Source organism: Cyprinodon tularosa, unplaced genomic scaffold, assembly GCF_016077235.1.
Source record: "Cyprinodon tularosa strain WSP-4 unplaced genomic scaffold, ASM1607723v1 ctg263, whole genome shotgun sequence".
Lineage (NCBI taxonomy): Eukaryota > Metazoa > Chordata > Actinopteri > Cyprinodontiformes > Cyprinodontidae > Cyprinodon > Cyprinodon tularosa.
The window spans coordinates 472,952-492,662 of record NW_024038967.1 but is presented as its reverse complement, the minus strand read 5'-3'; the positions used below and the strand labels follow the sequence as shown (position 1 = coordinate 492,662).

General features: G+C 36.6%; 1 protein-coding gene across 1 annotated transcript; it reads right to left on the bottom strand.

Moving 5' to 3' along the window:
- Positions 1 to 1,382: 1,382 nt before the first annotated feature.
- On the bottom strand, positions 1,383 to 18,096 carry LOC119786043 (transmembrane protein 47-like). The gene is made up of 3 exons (XM_038289099.1): positions 17,787 to 18,096; positions 9,608 to 9,748; positions 1,383 to 1,755 (listed from the first exon to the last, which is right to left on the bottom strand). Exons 1-3 carry the CDS (start codon positions 18,004 to 18,006, stop codon positions 1,574 to 1,576), a joined length of 543 nt encoding a protein of 180 aa, XP_038145027.1. The 5' UTR covers positions 18,007 to 18,096; the 3' UTR covers positions 1,383 to 1,573.
- Between the last annotated feature and the right edge of the window lie 1,615 nt (positions 18,097 to 19,711).

Sequence of the window (19,711 nt, the reverse complement as noted above, 5' to 3'; positions counted from 1 at the left end):
CTTTATTATAAAACCTAAAACATATGAAGATGAATACATTTGCATGTGTCACACACTGTAAAAGTGAAAAAATAATGTATTTTCCTTAACCTCCTGTCATGCAAAAGTTTGTGGGAATTGGTATAGCACCTCAGCACCAGATCCGGATGTCGGGAACTTCAGCACTCAGGACCAGCCAGGCAGGTAATCAATGTATGCAGACAGCAGGCCAAAAACTGGTGATCATTTTAGGATCAGTCTGCACTAATCAAGCTGTGCCAAAAAATAGGATTAGAAAATGAATGAGCACAACATTTGTATGTTACAAATAGATCACTAAAGACAGATTGGATTTCCCCCAAGTCCTCGCTAATTATTTTACACACTAATTAATAGACCTATGCTGTCAAAAGGAATAATCTATGGTTCTGCATAAATATTAAAAGAGTTACACATTTGTTATTTATCTCCAATTACATAGAAGACTCTGAGATTACTGCAAAGATTCATAACTTTCCATTCTAATAGTAATAATAATGATAAAACATTAAAACTAGTTTGAAAAAGAGCAGGATTTCCATGTTTGTCATCTTTAATGTTAGTATATGGATGTAAATACTTAATATCTGTATTAGTTTTCGTTAGTTTATGGGTAATATCCTAACAGTTTAAATGTGAAATTAATTTGGACTTTCCTCCTGAGAGTATCACTGCTGCTACCTTGTGTTTTAGAGTAGAACTGCTTGTTCTGGAGGAGAACAGTTACATCCAAAGTGTAGTGGTGGTCAATGGGGTGCCAACCCATGAGTCTGACTAATCTGTTATCTACTTTGAAATGTGGCAACAAAAAGTATGCTTTATGCATGTAGCCGTACAGTTCCTGTAAATAGTACCTGGTTTTCCTTTGAGGATTTAAGGCTAGCTTATGAGGAGAGGTTCATTTTTTTTACTGGGATCACAACTGTAAAAAAAAATGTCAAAATGCTCACTTGAAACAATAAACAGAAATATTTTGTACGTTTTATCGATTTTATAGGACAATCTGTATAAATTCATTCTAATTTACACTTATAAAGATATGTTTTAGTTTAAAGAGAGCAAAAATGTACACTGAATATTAGGAAAGAAAGAAATGATGCCATAAATACACTGTAAAAACAACAACAGCAAAAAGGAAATGTAGTCAGTCCTGGTGAATACTAAGCTCCAGCTCATTCAGGTCTGTGTCATTTCCAACAATAAACATCCTGGAAACGTCCAGCGGCTCGAGCCAGTCCAGAAAACTCTCTGTTCTTTAGTATTGCCACCTCGCACCCAATTTCAAAAAGCAGCTGGGCTGAGCCACTGGTGCCTGTAAGTGACTGCGGGAGGGGGGTGGGGGGGGGGGTGGGGGGGGGGGGGGGGTGGAGGTTTATTCTCAAAAGCTCTGGCTCTAAATAGCACCTTCACAACCTGTCTAAGAATAACAGCAAGAGCAAGACAGGAGGCAGAAACAAGACATGGGCTCTGTGCTGGCATACAGGCCATGTGAAGAGCAAAGAGAAGTTTCTGAGTGTTCACGTGTGCATTTTCAGCAGCAGGGCAGGACTTTTCACTAGTACATGGCATCCTCGTAAATGTCTGTTCGCAGGCAGAAGAGGATTCCTCCACCCAGCATAAAGATGGTGGCTCCCCAGCCGAGTCCGTAGCCCCAGTTGAACTCGTGATAGGTCTGCAGAACGGTTCCGTCTATAAACTTGATTGGGTAGAGGACCAGGGCACAGGCCTGCAAAACAACTAAAACCAGAGGTGCAATCATTAGACTGTGACTTAATGACCAAAGCTTAAGACTTGCACTTTGCTTAGATAAATCTGAATTTTAGTCAGAGTTCACTTCTTTTGATCTAGTTTAACTGAAAATTATTCACCAGACAAACAAAAACACTACCTGAAAATCCACCCCCCAAAATGTACAATAAAGTAAAATGTCCTACAACATATATATGAATTCATAAGACTATTATTAAGTGAATACCTTTTAAAAGTTAAAGTTATATGTCTAATGTTTTATTTCAGGCTAAATTGAAGTAGGTATAAGTAGTCATCATCTTTACCACAATAGAGAGCATTTTGAGTTGACAATTGGGGGAAAAAAATAAAAAGCTACAACTTTTGCAGCAGGACACATAAAAAAAACATAATTTAAAACACCAGAAACTCTAAATATACTTCTTTTTCTAGGAACTTCATGTACTTTTGCATAAGTTAGCTGTTTTGCAAAGGGAATGTTTTTTTTTTTCCTGAATAAATTTGTTTTTTTGTCCGCTAATATCCAGATCATAAAACATCCTATAGTAGTTCTGGTAAGTTTTCCTTCAAATGATCGGTCTTCCTAATTAAATACATCATTAAGTAAAAATGCAGCATCTTCAGTTAACATACTTTACAATGATAACTACCCTATATAACCACACCACACTTTGGAATCAAATTTAATATCTGCTTTTTAAATTCTCTTAATTTCAGTTTACAGAAAACAATGAAAATAAAATAAAAAATGTTTTTTATTTACTCAATCCTTTTTTAGTTAGAATCATATGAAAAAAATTAATGACATTTCTATTATAAATAGAGAAATAAACAAATAAGCACAGTATTAATTCTATGACTCAGCACATAAAAACTACCAACACAGATATTACCTTATTTTGGTGTAGATTATGTTCTATATTTCTCATATAAAAAGTCTCTTTGCATTTACTGAACTTATGCAATCTAATTAGGTATTCTACTCATAATTTAATATTGTTCCTTATTACTTTATCATTCCAGAATAAAAATGCTTCAAGACAATAGCCCCATTTACACTACTGTCTGAAAACGGATCCATGCCGAGCTTGGATCAGGTAACCGTCTGAGCTCTGTTCCTTACAACCATTTACACGCCACGCCAGCACGGTTCCTCGACTAGGTCTGTTTTCATAATCTTACTGAAAAGTAACAGTTACATAATTATTGATAATTAATCATAAATTATCATTACATTTTTTATTTTGCCGTCTATGTATTAAAATGAAAGATGAGTTTAATGTGGCAAAACGTAGGAAATAAATACTTGTAAGGCTCTCTATTAAATGAAGCTTTTAAAAAGAAGTGTGAAGAGTCAAAAGATCAACCATTTTTATTTTAATATCGACCTCACATATGGAGGAAGGCTTTAAAGGTTTTTATTTACTTCACATTTTTTCATCCCCATCCATCAGGGCCAAAAGTATTCAGATCAAAGACGCCGGTTCATTTTAATACCTAATGCAGGACTCTGGAGTAAAAGCCCTGCTTTAAATGTCTTTCCGCCTTTCCTTCCTACAGGAACGCATTGGGCATATGTAGGTGGAAATGGCAGAAGCCTGAGTGTGGTTGTGTTGACTGAGGCCAGACTGAGCGCACTGAGGTCATATTTCTGGAAAGAAAACAAATACCTCAGAGTCACGGTCCTCCTGCCAAGAGGCTTTTAACAATCCAGCCCTTCTGCTGCTGCTGCTCTGCTGAGGACTCCATCTCTATATGGAGACATTTTTTCCTCGCCAGACTCTTAAGGCAATTACACACAGGAAGGAATAACATGGCCTTTCAGTAAATGGGTAACAGGGGAAAGCCACGGCTGCAGACACCACTACAGAGCTCCTCTGTAGCAGCTGTTTGCAGTCAAAGCTTCCTTATCAATGTCCTTCAGTGTTAAGATGGAGCTGTTTACAGTAATGCTAAATGCTTGTTTAGATAACACCTCATCATCAATAAACACTGCTACTGTCAAACAAAAATAAGACATTGTTTATCATTTATCTGTCTTAATAACATTATTCTTACCCTTATCTAAAGGCTTATCTAATAGGAATTTTATATAATCAACTAAACCATATTACTGCATAATTGTGAACCTTGATGGGAATGATGTTTAGTCTAAAGAAAAAAAAAAAAAAAAGCTACTTTGAAGTTTAACACGCACAGATTTTGATTCTCCTTTAATGCTGTGTAGAACCATGGGAAAGTTTATTTTACCATGTAAAGAACAACTAAAATGATTTACTTGACACAATCTCCAAACAGTACTATTGTTATTTTAATAAATGCAAAGGAGAGTGAAAAAGTTAAAATTATTTAATTCCATATCTTCTCCAGAAGATAATATTCTATTTCATCAGTTTCCTTATTTTCAATAAAGTCAGTGTTCTTAACATGAATTTGTATATGTGCAAATAAGGAGCCGAACATGTTTAAAGACATAAATTCCATAAATTATTCTGACAGTCTAACCGATTCCAGATATGTGCTGCTGAACTTTTTATTTCTAGAGTTAATTTACTTATTATTATTTTTTCATCTTTACAAGGTAAAATATGAAAAATTTTACACAGTTCTTAGTTTTAATAAAAAAAATAAACAAAAAACAAAAAACAAAATATCAACAATGGATATAAAATAGAGGGAGCAACCATGCATGTCCATACATGATCTCAAGGCATGGCTGCTGGATGCGCTCATAAATCGGCCAACAAATACATAGCAGCCGATAACCATAAAAGAAAAAAAACATACTAATATTGATAAAACATATCTGACCACAAACTTCTCAGTTCATTTTATAATATTTTACAAATATATATAGATACAAATAAATATATACACATGGAACAATAATAAGATACACTCTTTGTCATATCTCTTGAAAAATAAGGATTTTAATCCCTTTTTAAACTGCTTCCTGTTTGGACACTCCCTCAGCTTCTCTTCAAACTGTTCTATAGTCTTACTCCACACACAGAGATATAACAAATTGCATGAAATTAGGTTAAAATTAATCTGTCCTCTTAACTGACAACCTGCTTCACTTTTATTAAATAATTTTCCTGAATATTTTTTGATTACTATTAATGTTTCATATTTAGATTCAGTTAGGAAGTACAGTAACACAGTAATGAAGGGGCAAATATTATGAGTGATGGAGTCTTTTAAGATAAAGGATTGAATTCATTACAAACTTAACATGCATTATTAGAGTCGGTTTAAAGAAAAGTCTGGAAAGATTTGAGGCAGTTAAAGATTAAGTAGATGAACTGAGACGTTTCAATTATCTGGTGATGACTAAACAGAGGAATTATGGAGAAATAAACACGTCTGATTCTCATATAACAGCAACAGGAGGAACAGGAAGGTTTCTGTGATTTAAGACACACTTTGTCCTCATCGGCTCATATTCTGTCATATCAGGTTGATCCGTTGAGTCTATGTTTTCGTCATATTTCTGAAAGGAAAACTGGTTTACTGTTTTTAGCCTATTAATACATTAGAGCTGAGGGCTAGACACCTACCTTTGAAATGTGAACTTATCATAATAGAGATTTAGCCCAGGAAGTCTGAAAAAAATCTAACCCGTGTTTTCTGATTTTTTCCTTCTAGGCAGGGTTAATACATTCTTTTAAAAAACCTGTAGCTATTATTGCTTCCAAACAAGTGAAAATATCCACTTTGTTTTCCTTTGTGAAGGCCACTGCTGTAACTGGCTGTGTTTTATTGACAAAAGCAGTTGTTCTGTGTATTATTGTACGAGATGTTTGGCAGCCTAAACACCCAGAATTCGACTTTATTTGCATTTTGGAAGCAGGTTTGAATCTATTCCATCAACTGGATTTCAAATATTAGTGCAAACAGGCCCTGTCTTTTTGAAATGACGGCTTTGATTCTAACCTTCCTGTGTACATTTCCATGGGGCAACTGTGTACTTCCAAGATGGCCGCTGGGTTCTTTTTGTGACACTGTTGTAAACACCTTATTAATTGTGTTTTTTCAAGCGAAACCAAGTTCATATGAGCAATAAACACTTGTCTTCCTGCATATTTATGGTGCTCATGTTACTTCACAGTTGTTCTTTGTTTCAAACGGCGCCAAATGTTTCTGATGAGTGATGGTCAGAGCTGCAGGAAGGCCAGTTCAGCACCCAGAATAGACTTTTGTAATAAAGCAGAAAATATGTGGTAAGGAAGCCAGATATCGCAATATAAAAATGTATTTATAGAAAAGTAAAAAAAAAAAAACAAAAAAACACTATAGCTGCAATACCTTGTTGTTGTTGATTGTTAAATCACCTGAAATGCTCAATTTGCAAGGGTTTCCCTGCTGGCTCTGGCAAACTTTTGGAGAGAAACAGGCAGAAGCATCGCGGCATTTCCTGGGTTCAGCGTGCTAATTAGGCTGACAGTTACCAGGTCAGTAAACAGTTCAATAACCGAGGAGGAATCTCTCCCAAAATAAACTTTTTTATCACCAAAAAAGGTGGAGGACATGGAAAAATCTCTGTAAATGTGGGAAAGTTAAAAACAAATCCTTAATGTTTGCCTTATTTCTTGAAAAAAAAAAAAGATCTACAAAGAAGCAGTTGCATTGGTTACCCATTAGCTTTGACACAAATAAATAAAAGGAGAATAAAAACCTTTTTGTTCCAAAAGAAAAAAAAAATGTAAAAATTGGAATTTAAACTCTGCCCACTTTAATCTGATCCCACTAAATAGAGTTCACTTCAATTATTTTTCCTCTCTTTCTGAGGTTTACGACAGATAACTGGTGAACAAACAGCACCAGGAAAACAAGCAAACACAGAAGGCAGCTTGGGTTGAAATTTAATCCAACTTTAAAAAGCTCCTAGATCACTGTTCCCCACCTAAACTAGCGGGCTCGGCTTGGAGAACAAAACACAGAGAGCAACTAAGAGGCCTACAGTTACTGTTGAGGAACTTGCTTAAAATAAGACATATATTACCAATACTTCATCTTAATGCAAAACAAAAGAAATACATAATTTAAATAACGCCATAGGGAGCTGCAGTTGGTTTTTGGTTTACATTCAAAACACTGTGAGTGGCTGAGATTTGATGAGGAGATGCACTGCAGTGTAATATTGAATGAAAACCTGATAGAGGCTGGTAAATAGATCTGAGGGTGAAGCTACCTTCCAGCAGGACAATGAACCTGATCCCAGGCTTTAAAAATGCTGCTCAGCAATGCAGAGTTAGAGTAGAGTAGAGTTAGAGTAAGAAATCTTTGAAAGAATGGAAACAATATCCCTATCTTGATATTTAAAACTGTAAGGACTACAGTCTGAAAGTCAAAGATCATAGAAATTATCTTTCTTCCATTCACAATCATCTGCTTTTCTATGAAACGGTGTGTTACATAACATCATAACATTAATGTAAATCATATCAATGTCTTATGTTTACATTTGATCACTGCTGCACTTTAAGAAATGAAAATCTCATGACAGCTGTACAAAATTAAATTTTGTTTCTGTATAAACACTGCCATTCTGTATGTACAAAATGACAATAAAGTTTGTCTAAGTCCAAGTTTTAGTCTACATTAGGTCCCAAAAAGGTGCCATTAACTTTGAGAGTCTCATAGCATGTAAAAAAAAAAATAAAAGGTTAGAGCAAATTCCAAACCCTTTAACTAATTATTTTTCAAATATGTTTATCTTATTTAGAAATAAATAATTATTTTTTAATTGAAAGAACTAAAAAAACAGCAATGAGGACTAAACGTTTCTTTTAGACGTAGAATGGTGTGACATCACACACCATCTATATGTTTATTTTTTTACCAAAAGCGTAGCATAGCGTAGTAGGGGTGTAAATAATAATCGTTTTGTATCGATGCATCGATCCAACAGCCGACGATCTGATGCATCGACACGTTCGCAAGAGAATCGAATCATGTTTTTTTTTTTCTCCGGTCTATTTTTATCCATTTGCTCCTGGGCGTAATTCTCCCTCCCGTGCTGCAGTGGCGCTAAATCCATTTTGCCCTCCACCTCGCTTCCTGGTTATACTCTTACAGCAGTGTGTTGCAGTGAGCTTAACACAGACATTTTTAAATTATGCTCAATATTGAAGCGTGGTCTGTGCTACACACTGTGGGTCTAGATACGGCCGAGGCGTTGAGGAAGTGGGGGCGAGTTTAGTCCGACGACGGAAGGACATGAGGGCCAAAAAGAGCGGAGATCCACGTGGAAAAAGGGTCCCAGTGTTCTCGCGCACCTCACTCTTCTAGCGGGTCAAACTTCACGAGTTGTTTTCCACAATTTCGGTCATAAAAACCAAACAAGCTGGCCTCCTGTCTGCGGCACTGTTTGCGGTCAGCTACAATTTGGGAGAGGAGCAGCAGAGCGTCTGTGGAGGCGGCGGGGACGTCTGGAGCCGAGGTATTGCATTGCACTGCATTTTTTTATGCAACTTTTCTACTTCTGTTATTTGCTTTTGTTTCTAAAAAAAACAAAAAATGCATAATGATATTACAGCTTTTATTGATTTATTTAAAACTTGAAACTTTGTTTAGCCTGTAAGTTGTAAAAAAAAATAAAATTTCATGGATTAATCGAATCGAATCGTGGTGTATTCTTGAGTATCGAAAATAATCGAATCGTTGGGTCAGGAAATCGATACTGAATCGAATTGCCATGATGGATGTCATTTACACTCCTATAGCATATAGGAACAACTAACTTTGATTGGTTTAGCAAGGGAGCTACTCCCGTCGTATTGAAATCATGTTACTAACTAAAGAGCCGTTTGATGCTAATGGTGCAGCACTTCATTCAGGGTTTAATTACTCTGTTATTGACAAAGAGGATGGAACACCTGCCAAAATAAAGCAATGAAAAGTTACTTCTTCACTAGACATGTTCCTGCCAAATGTGAAGCTGTTTTGCTGAGTAAGCATGCAAGACAACAGGTGGGGGTGGGGGTTGCAACTGGAGCGGAGAGAGGTGTCACTTGTCACACATCTTGGTTCGGTCAACAGTCAGTGCTTAAATGCCCCACCTACTGGTGAACTTTCGTTTCTTGCTCCTTTAGACATTTTAGACCTAACATTTATGTTATTTACAGATATAATTATATGTGAAGAACATCTATGCCACTTCTGTTGGCAAAGTGTAAATGCATTTCTACGCGGAGATGCAGGGAAACAGTTGATTATGTTTATCTCCAGACTACAAGACATCTGTTTCTTATAAAATTAATTTAATTTTAGCGCCTGTACAGCTGGAAGTCAATATGAGCAATGTGCTGTGATAGTGAGTGGTTAGAGTTTCACCACCGTTAAACTCAATGCAGCTTGATCCATGACTCGAGTTATTACAGTCTCTTTATTCCACATGGAAGAATGCGTCCTCATCTTTCTTCCTAATTATATGTTTCAGAGTTAGATCCTCCCATCTCAGCTACAGTTTTGTTTGGCTCTAAAGGTCTTTCCACAAAGCAGGACTCCAACCTATGAGGCAACGCTGGCTGAGCGGTCTCTGATGATTTCTTTACCACATCCCTCTGTGACTTTACTTTAGCGTGTAAAGCTTCAAATTCCACGGCTGCTTTTTTCTTGGCTCAAGCAGCAGCAGCCTTCCAGATTGAATCCGCAAAAAAAAATGAGCTCACCCATCAACCCTCATTCTGATGTTTTGCTTTTTTTCCTTATTCTTCTTCTGTTTAATAGGTGTAAAAAATAATAAAACATGCGTGCATGGAAACTATTGTGGCAAATGCTAATTGATTGGCTCTTGAATCCCCATATGTACCCATTTAAAAAGAGGCTGACCTACCTGCAGTGAAGAGGAACACTGCTACAATGCGGTAGTGCTGTCTCTTTGTCCCCCAGCAGACAGAAATGAGGGCCACCAGGAAAGCCACCAGAGTAGCGACCGCACCGGCCCCCAGGAGCACCAGGGTGGCAATCTGCCAGTCTGCAGGACAGATACACAGGCAGGTTAGAGGGGAGCATCCCACTCCAAAAACAAAACCTCGATGCAGAGTGCAACACGGCTGAATTGAAACGTTTGTGTTGAACAACACAAAGAATGTGCTAATTCTATACAGAGAACCGAACACAGCAGAAGAGCCTCAGGCCTGCAGGAGAGAATCAGGAACACAAGAAAAAAAGCAGCTTTTCAGAAGTATATGGAGTGAATTATAATCCATTATTTGAAAAAAAATTTAATAAAAGAATAATAACTTTAACTAGATTTTATATTTTCAAATGTTTTTTCCTAATTAAGTTTTTAAATTTTCATTCTTTAAAACTGTGTTTTAGAAAAAAAAAAATCCCTGAAAAATTGCCGCATGCTTGAACAGGCTCCGGAAAACTTGAAGCCCTGGATTTTAGGACGGTGGGGCACGATGCCAAGTGAATGTTGCAAACTTTCTGCAGAGTCGATCAATACACACCTCCGAACTTCATAAGGGGTTGAGATCAGCTCACAGAGAGCTTCATGGAATGAGTTTCTATGGTTCACCAGCTGCCATACATCATCTGGTTCTCTGGGTTTTCAGTTTCCAGGAGAAAGGTACTTGTCTAACTGCATTGCGCCCAGTGCAAAGTTTGGAGGAAGGGGGATAAACAGTGTTGGGCTTGGTCCCTTAGTTCCACTGAAAGGAACTCTGAATGCTTTTGGACAATGTGGAAAAAAGGTTTAGAGCTGGTCCCTTTCTCTTCCAACATGACTGTCCTGTGGCAATGAACTTGATTGGCCTGCAAAGAGTCCTGACCTCAACCCATTAGAACTCCTTTGTGATAATTTAGAGAACAGACTGAGAGAGTGGCTTTCTCGTCCAACACTAGTGTGTGACCTCGTAGATGTGCTTCTGGAAGAATTGTCAAAAATTCCCATAAACATACTCCCTAAACCTTGTATACAGCCTTCTAAGAAGAGCTCAGTGTTTCACCTGCAAAGGGTGGAGCAGCATCATATTGAGCTTCTATTGATTAGGAAGCGTCACTGAAGCTCATATTATAGTCAAAGGCGGATGAGTAATTACTTCTGGCATTAGAGTGTAACTTGTCCAGGGGTGATGCTGGAAAACTAGTCAAGGCATTTGTTATTTCAAGGCTGGACTGTTGTAATTATTTTGTACTTAAAAGCCTCAAACTGATCCAAAATGCTACAGCTAGAGTTCTGATGAAAATAAAAAAATATAAATTTCTCCTATCATAGCTTCCATTCATTTGCTTATGTACCTAGAGGAATACACTATCAATCTACAGTACTAGTGGTTCCAAGATTTTCTAAATTAAAAATGGGAGGCAGATCGTGAAGTTTTAAGGCTCTTCTCCAAAGGAACCAACTACCAGTTTTAGTCCATGAGGCAGACACCATGTCTACTTTTAAGGGTAGGCTTAAAACTTTCCTTTTTGATAAAGTTTATGCTTAGAGTGGCTCAGGTTATCTATAGAGTGCTGCTATAGGCTTAGACTGCTGGAGGACATAGGTACCACTTTTTATTTTTCTGCTTCATTCTACTTTGGTCTTCAATTCTCCAGAAGAACATGTAGGCCAGGAGCTGCATAGATTTGCTGTTCAGAGACACAAAAATGTGCACTCCCTCCCCCTAATCTGAGCTTTTATAGAAGATTAGCAAAAGCAGCTTGATAGGTAATAAAGCCAATCCAGTCTGCAGCTGAACAAAAAAAACAACAAAAACATTTAGGTGAGAAAACACCACTTTCCCTCACTGCGACAGAAACCCTGTGGTGAAACCACACTGAGAAAACCTGTTGATAGCTGAAACAATGTTTTTCTTTAACCTAAATTAACAGGATAACACTTCTTTAAAAGGAAGTCCTGGCCAAAAGGCAACAACCAATAAAATGAAAAGTAACACAAACTGAAGAAAAACAATAAATTATGAAAACAGGTGCATGTTAGTAAATCACACTTGAGAACTTTTTGAATGAAAGTAAAAGTACTTAGTGAGAAGTATTCAGTTTTTTTGAAAGTTTTCTGAATCAAGTTCCAACCCCCCCCCCCCGTGACAATTAATCACAATGGTGGGTCGACACTACATGGCTTGCAATGAACCGTAGAGAAGGGAGAGAAACACTCTTGCCTTTTAAGAGTGTATATAAATTAGGGATGTAAACAAATAATGAACTAAACTAAAAAAGGTGAGGATGATAGAAATGTGGATGACTTTATGCAAAACATGTTTTACATGACATAAAAAAAACATGCAAGCACGGTAGTGGGGAAGACTTTTGTGACTTAAAAGGTATTAAGGGGGATCTTTTATTTTCATCTAAATAAGTGCTGCTCCTCATTGTCAATCATTCTGGTGATATTTTTACGTAAAAGACGTGTTCATCCCGTTAGCTATATTTTTCTGTGCACTTTTAGGCGTATATCTGTGGTGGGCTACGGTTTCAGACAGCTATTTAAGCAAGGAGAGATCTCCTTGCAAAGCATTATGGGCTTGCTCTCACAGCGGCCCGCTGTCGCCATAGGCTGCCGCAACACGACTGCGGCAACTAAAAACAAAGATGCCGCAGACACCGCGCAGTGGGAAGTGATCATCTGTCTGAACGGTAAGTTGACTGAGTTCACTATAAAGTCCACTATATAGTCCACGCTCTATATAGTGATTGAGGGATTTAGGGTTTAGGGCTGAAGTTCGGACACAGTAAGCTTGAACGAGCTATAAGAACACCAGGAGAAATGGGCTTGTGCATGCTCTCTCACATGCAATTTTTTTTTCTTTAAAGTGGAGAGGGCGGGTCTTTTAATAAAAAAAAATTGAGAAAATCCTCCACAAATACCGTTAATGCACTTTTTGAAGCTGTTTTAACATTCCTTTGATGGCAACCAGAACCCACACCCATCCCCTGTGTAACAGCACTGCTAACAGCACTATGTCTCTCCCAGGACCAAATACATGCTTAGACTAAATACAGAGAGCTATAACAGTTAGCATCCACTTCTTCAAAATAAAGTGGTTAATAGTCTGACAGCACATCAGAGCGACATCCCCTGCCTTTCAACCATAGTTTTACACCCCTATACATTGGATTTACGTAAATCTTTTATTTGGTAACCTAATAGTTTCCTGTTTTGCTATATCATATAAATAAGTTTAACAACGTCCCACTGGGAGGAGGCATAAGGAACAGCCCAGGACATGGGGAAGAGGCCATGTCTTTAAGTTGGCCTGGGAACTCTGGAGAGGGTGTCTGGGGAGAGGAAAGTCTGGGAATCTGCTGAGACTGCTGCCCTAGTGACCCTGTCAAAAATAAGCAAAAGTTTAGGGCTGAAACAATTCATCTGATAAATCATGATTAATCGATTATTGAAATAATCCTCAACTAATTTACTAATCAATTAATCATTACCTCGAGTATAGAGGCTCTAAAACCTAGCTGACAGAGGGACCCGCTTAGAGCACTAATTATTTAGAAAAAGTTAATATTTTGTATTTAAGATAAAAAAAAAAAGTTTTTTGGTCTATCAATATGCTCCATCCAGATCTCCATTAGTGTAAAAGTTTTAGATACACCTGGTTTAATTCCTAAAAAATTTCTTTAAGGAACCTTTTGCTATCAGATTATTAATTGATTAATTGAAAAAAATAATCGACAGATTAATCGATTAGCAATATAATGGTTAGTTTTTGATTCCAACCAAGTTTAATAAAAATCTATATTTCTTGTCTGTTCTGTACTATTTCTTTTTATGGAGAGATCCTCTTCATACAAGAGAAAACTAAGGTTTTAAGAAAATGGCAGCTTATCAATTAATCATTAGTCGACCAATAAGAACAATTCATTTCAGTTTTCAGAAATGTCATTAATCGATAACATGCATCACTAATATAAATGCAAACCACACTTTACAGATTGTTTGTAAACTATGTATAATGCAATAATAAACCACTTTGTGCTTATAAGTTCAATACCGAATAAAGACGTTGTTTTTTATGCAACAAAACCTAACAAACTTCTAAGTGGCGTAATATTTTTTTTCTTGATAGGGTTGCATTTGTTTTAAGCGACAAAGACACTCATGATCCACATTTTTTAGGCTGAGCTCATGGGGAATTTTCAAACAAGGAAAAGTGTACACCTTAATGTGACTCACTGCATACCATAAGAGGACAAAAGAGTGGCGCCTTCTAACTTCCAGGATTAATCCTAAGCCTGAATGTGCATTTAGCAGAAATCTCAGGGGAAATCTCCGCATTGATGTTCTTCCTCCAACTGGGTTGAACCTAATTGTTTCCTCCATCAGGAATGTGAACAATCTAAAGAGGAACTAAAGGCATTCTTTAACATCGCACTTGATGTAACTCTGTGGCACTGAATCCTTCTTTAGCCTTGAACCTGAGGCAGATTGTTTATGGACCGATGAACAAAAAAAGAAATATATCTTTTATAATGAATCTAAAGCAGAAAACTTCATAAAGTTTCTTGTCTGTGCATACAGCACAACTGCAAGTGTTGTGCTGTATTACAAGGTCACAAGCACTTTCTACTTGAAGGACTTTGGTTCAGGGATAAACCAATATGAACATCCCCTTCTGAAAACAGAAACAGCAACTACCTGGAAATAAATAATGGTTATTATTATAAGCCCAGTTTTACCTATCTGACCAATATGTAAAAAAATGAATGAACTACAGATGGCAGTTCATGAGTCTCCACCTATGACTGAAAACCCCATTTTCTGTCAATGTCAGTGACTTTTAGAACAACTACTCCAAATAATCTGCGGTTTCTCCATCCATAAAAGCAAAAATTAAGTCTTTCTTTTTACATCAACATATTCTTCCTGGGAAAACCCTCCACAACAGCAGGAGAATTGCTCATTTTACACTTTTGTTTCAAGCTGGACCATTTTTTTTGCAGAGTGTGCCCTAAGAGAGTCTCTCACAGCCATAAAAGATTAAAAATGGATTTAGGGCTAAAACAAATTAACGGATTAGTCGTGATTAATTGATTATTGAAATAATTGTCAAATTATTTAGTTATTGTTTAATCTTTAACTGGTGTATAGAGACTGTAAAACACGCCTTTAGCTGACCGAGCGAGTAATTATATAAAAATTGTAAAAAAAAAAAAATATGTAGACAATTTGCACTTAAGATAAAAAAAAACAACACTTTTCGTCTTTCAGTATGTTCAAGTGGAAACATTTTAGTTTCACCTGGTTTAATTTAGTAATTTATGAATTTAGCAATCAAAGTAACAATCTCCTTTAAGGAACCTTTGGTTATCAGATTATTAATTGTTTAATCTGAAAAAATAAACAATAGATTGTTGTCTGTGATGCTTTAAACATCTGGTACATAATAAAGATTCAGAAGAGGAAAATTTTAGCTCATCTTGTTAAAATCTTCAGAAGGAAAATTTTTCACCATCTTTAGTACATCATGTGGTTAAATATTTGCTCTGACACAGAAAAACAAAACTCTCACATTACAAGCATATTTTCCTAGCTCTTTTTTTTCTGATGTTTTTCAATCCAGTCACCGGCATGTTGTTATCTCTAGAACTGCCTCCGTTTTATGATGTTGTTCTAAAAATAAATACGTTGAAGAACCTTCAGATGAGCATGAGAACATGTGGATGATCGCCCTTTGTTGCCGTTTGCTGATCGGCACCTTTAACCCCAGCACGCCCCACTCCACTGTTGTTTCAATGACCTCAAAGCAGTGAGCCCGCCTCCCATTCTCCCAGCACATTCCACAGTGTCAGAGGGAATGCGGTCACCACAGGCTTTTGGTCCCTCTTTGTTTCTGGAGAGGATTGTGAGACGGACTGGTGCAGCTACTGCACTGTACCTTTATGCAGCAAGACATGCTACAGTTAGCTGAACAAAATGCTTTATTACAGAAGTTAACACTTTAAGTTAACTTCATAGCATCAGCAAGTTGTTTAATATCAAATCATCACAGATATACTAGATGCTACTTAGAATGTGTCTGAATTTTGAGCCACATCTCTGCCTCCATTAATGGTTGTGAGAGAGCAAGTTTTTCAGCAGATAATAGGAAGGCTAAATGTATTGAAGCAAAGTTTCCCAGACCCCTTTTTCAGTTTACAGCATCAGTTATGAATAGTGCTTGATTTTGAATTGTCCTGATAAAGATCTACATTGACCGGAAAAAACACACTTGGACAGTCGGTTACAGCTGCAACACCTAAACATGCAAAACGCTAATATATGTTTGCTGAAGATAGTCTTTCCCTACTTATAATGAACTTTCTTTGCTGTAATGCGACTGCTTTCCTGCTCACACAGTGTGGCATCACCTCTGCTTCTAGGAAGCAAAGAAAATGTTGAGAGACCATTTTTGTAATAAGTTTACTCGGAGTTTTGTTTGCTTCATTCCTCTCTTCAAAATGCAACAAAACGCCTTAAGACCGAATTTAAAACCAGCAAACTTTAAAAGAATATATAAATCTGCAGCTTGTAGCTTGTTAAATTTGAATTCAACGTTTGCCTTAGTTTGCATTTTACTGCCTTAGAACCAAATAAACCAACTCAGTGGTTGAATTTAATAGATGAAGCTAAAGGAATTTAGCTGATGAGTTCTCCAAGATCAGTTAAACTCTGTTTATACTGAAATATTTAGAATAGAAATAGAAATGTGCTTTTACAACTCAATGATCTCAGTGATTCAGTGGCAGGTGCATGGTAATACTACAGTGCTGATACTCACACCAGTCACACTCATGGCCTATAGGGCAAATCTGGCTCACTGTAGCAGATATCCAGGACCTCTGGACCCAAAAACTGTTATTGGGTCATAAAGTAGAGGCTTATTTAGTTTTAAAGTCTACAAAGTGGCTGAAACTGATAAATGAATGGAAGTAAAGTTATAATATCAAAGCGAGGGGCTCTTTGTAACAGGATTGAGGAAATCAAAAGTTTTATCATACAGCTGCAAGTGTCCCTTTTAAAGATTTGATGATGCTCTAAAAGCCTGATATAAAAATGGCCAACTGTGTGAACCAACGCATAGTGCTACTAAAATACTATTCCTGATTTTTATTTGATATAAAACTTTTATTAAAACAATAATTGTACTCCTAAATAATGTTGAATGTTTCCTACCAAACATGTTGTGAGGTCTTTAAAACATCTTAGATCATTTTTTAGTTTTGCAAAAAAAGAAAAAAGAAAAAGAGAATTTGTGGTTCTGTTAAGCATAATTAGGTCCAAACAGGAGCGAAGCTAGATGGGGGCCATCCTTAGCCAATCATTTGCCACCCCTGTGGCCACACTTATTATTTTCCCTCTAATACAGATGGTGGCAGCAGCAATACTCTAAAGTGGAACATTCAAAACATTTAATTTTTTCATATATTAACAATAACTTGACAACAAAAACACTGGTTAATTATGCACGTCAATATACTAACATTAAAGAAGATAAGTATGGAATTTATCCACTTTTCAGAACTAGATTTTGTTTCATATGGGGTAAAGAGAAAAGGGGGTGTCTCTGCAAAACATCTTCAGTCAAATAATAGATTAAAAAAAATTATTAATAAAAGCTTATTAAATTTATGTAGATATTAGTACTTGTAAATATCAGTTTTATGCATAGTAGGTAAGTAATGACGATAGAAGATGGATATTTGCCCCAGAACTCACACCTGAAAGATTTTTATCCAGTTAACCTTTTATCTAGAAAGCACAGATGTTTATTTTTTTTTATTAGCAAAAGGCTGTAGGAAAGTTTAGTTTGTCTTTATTTAGAAAATATGGACGTGCTTATTAATTTTGCTGTTGGAACAGAGTAGATTGGCCCTGAGGTTCTGGTGCCTATCCGCTTTCAGCCCCCCCTCAGTATGCATTGGTTAGTGCCTGGCCACCCTTTTAAAAATGTTCTAGCTACGCCTCTGTAATTAGGTCCAAACTCTCAGAAGATGAAGTTAAAGACAGGGTTTGTACAATAAACACAAGAGGAGAATAACTGAGAAACAAAGAAGAAGCCTCGTTCTCCTACCAGATGTGAGGGTGGAGAAGCAGTTCCATGCCGCTGCCTCCTCCGCGGGCTGCCGGAGCCCGGACTGGGAGCAGGACTCCCAGAGAGACAGGGAGAAATGCTCGGCAGTGACCCAGGCTGGACTCAGCAGAGCCACCACGTCCAGGCAGAGCGCCAGGAAGACGCAGAACAGGGCTATCAGCTTAAAGGGCCGGAACACGTACACCTCATCCACAGACATGTCCTCAGTGACCGTGATACGCGCAGCTCTCCAGAGGTCTGTGTGCGTCTCCTCTCACCATTCCCCTCACTGGAGCTTTGTCTCCGAGACCAGCTGCGAAAGTTCCCTGGACACTTCCGGTTAGATGGACTTTTCACAATAAGTGCACTGGTGCCCCCCTTAAAGAAGTTTGGATTTATTTTTTTTTATATACCATATTTATTTAAGTAATTAAAATGTGTATCATATTTGGTTCGTTATGATAGCTAATAAAATTTTATTTATTAACGTAGTTCATTTTAACAAAGAGTCACCTGCAATCAATAGATTTATATGACACTTCAGATAATAATACAAGGATAATCATATTTTAATTCAAACAGAATATAAAACCTGCTGTCTTTTTCCCAGGGTCTACTAAAAAAAAAATAACAAATGCAAAACAATTCCCTTTCATACATTTAGCATGGCGCCGCAGATGGCAGCCACGGTGTGTTGGTGCGCACTTTTTAGTTTCTTTTCTTATTTTGCTATTTTGTTTTGTTTTTTGTCTGCACCAACAACACCAAGTCAAATTCCTTGTAAGTGCAAACCTACTTGGCAATAAACTTGATTCTGATTCTGATTCTGATTCTGATTCTGATTCTGATTCTGATTCTGATCTAGGCCTAACTTTATGGAGGACCAATCCTGCCATAATTAAAAATAAATACAGAAATTACTAAATGCTCCAAAAATAAATAAGCATACAGTTAATTGCCCCCCAAAATACAATAAAAAATTTATTTAGATAGAAATTAATTTATACAGTGAAACATAAATATATATTTATATATATCTTTTAATTAGCTTCTTTGTTTATTTGCCTAATAAAGTAATAAATAAATAAATAAATAAAGTTAAAGATTATAACAGACAATAAATAAATTCTGTACGCATTTCTCACTCATTATGCAAATGAGGAGGAGTGTGTCTTAAGGGCTCAACTTCTTTCCGGAGCCAGCCGGGGACGGAGCGAACAAACCCAACCCGGTTACGGTATGCTTCCAACCGCCTGCCCTACAGTTCTTCCCCCCGCCTTCCCGGTAAGGTGGGAGCAACATGCAAATAAATAAATACTTATTTTATACTTATTTTTGTAGCATTTTTTTTTATTTTTTTTCTGTATTTATTTTTAATTATGGCAGGATTGGTCCTCCATATTTCTTAAATAACCCCCCAAAATATTCACCCTCAGCGGATAAAGAATAGTGAAGTGATCTTCCATCACATTTAGGTCAGATGGATGCAACCATGGCAGTAATAATAAAAGTAATAATAATAAAAAAAAAAAAAATACTTGTAAAAAAAAAAAACTTGAATTTGATATAATTTCACTTAATCTTAGGTATTGAATATTGCATATAAAAAAAAAATCAAAAATATTTTTGAAATTACAAGTTAAATAATACATAAACGCTTTATAAAATAAATTATAACTACATTATTACAATGTAAAATAAATTACTACAACCAGCTGTTACTACAAATAATAATAAAAACTAATAATAGTAATTGTTGCACTTATCATATTTTCTATTAATTATACTCTGACTGTTATGTCATTTTTCAATTCTTCTTGGACTTCTTTGCACACTATGAACTAATTAAAAACAAATGAAAAATATGCCAAATGGAAGAACCTTCTCTAGACAAAGCTTAACAGGCACTGCAACTTTAAAGTTAT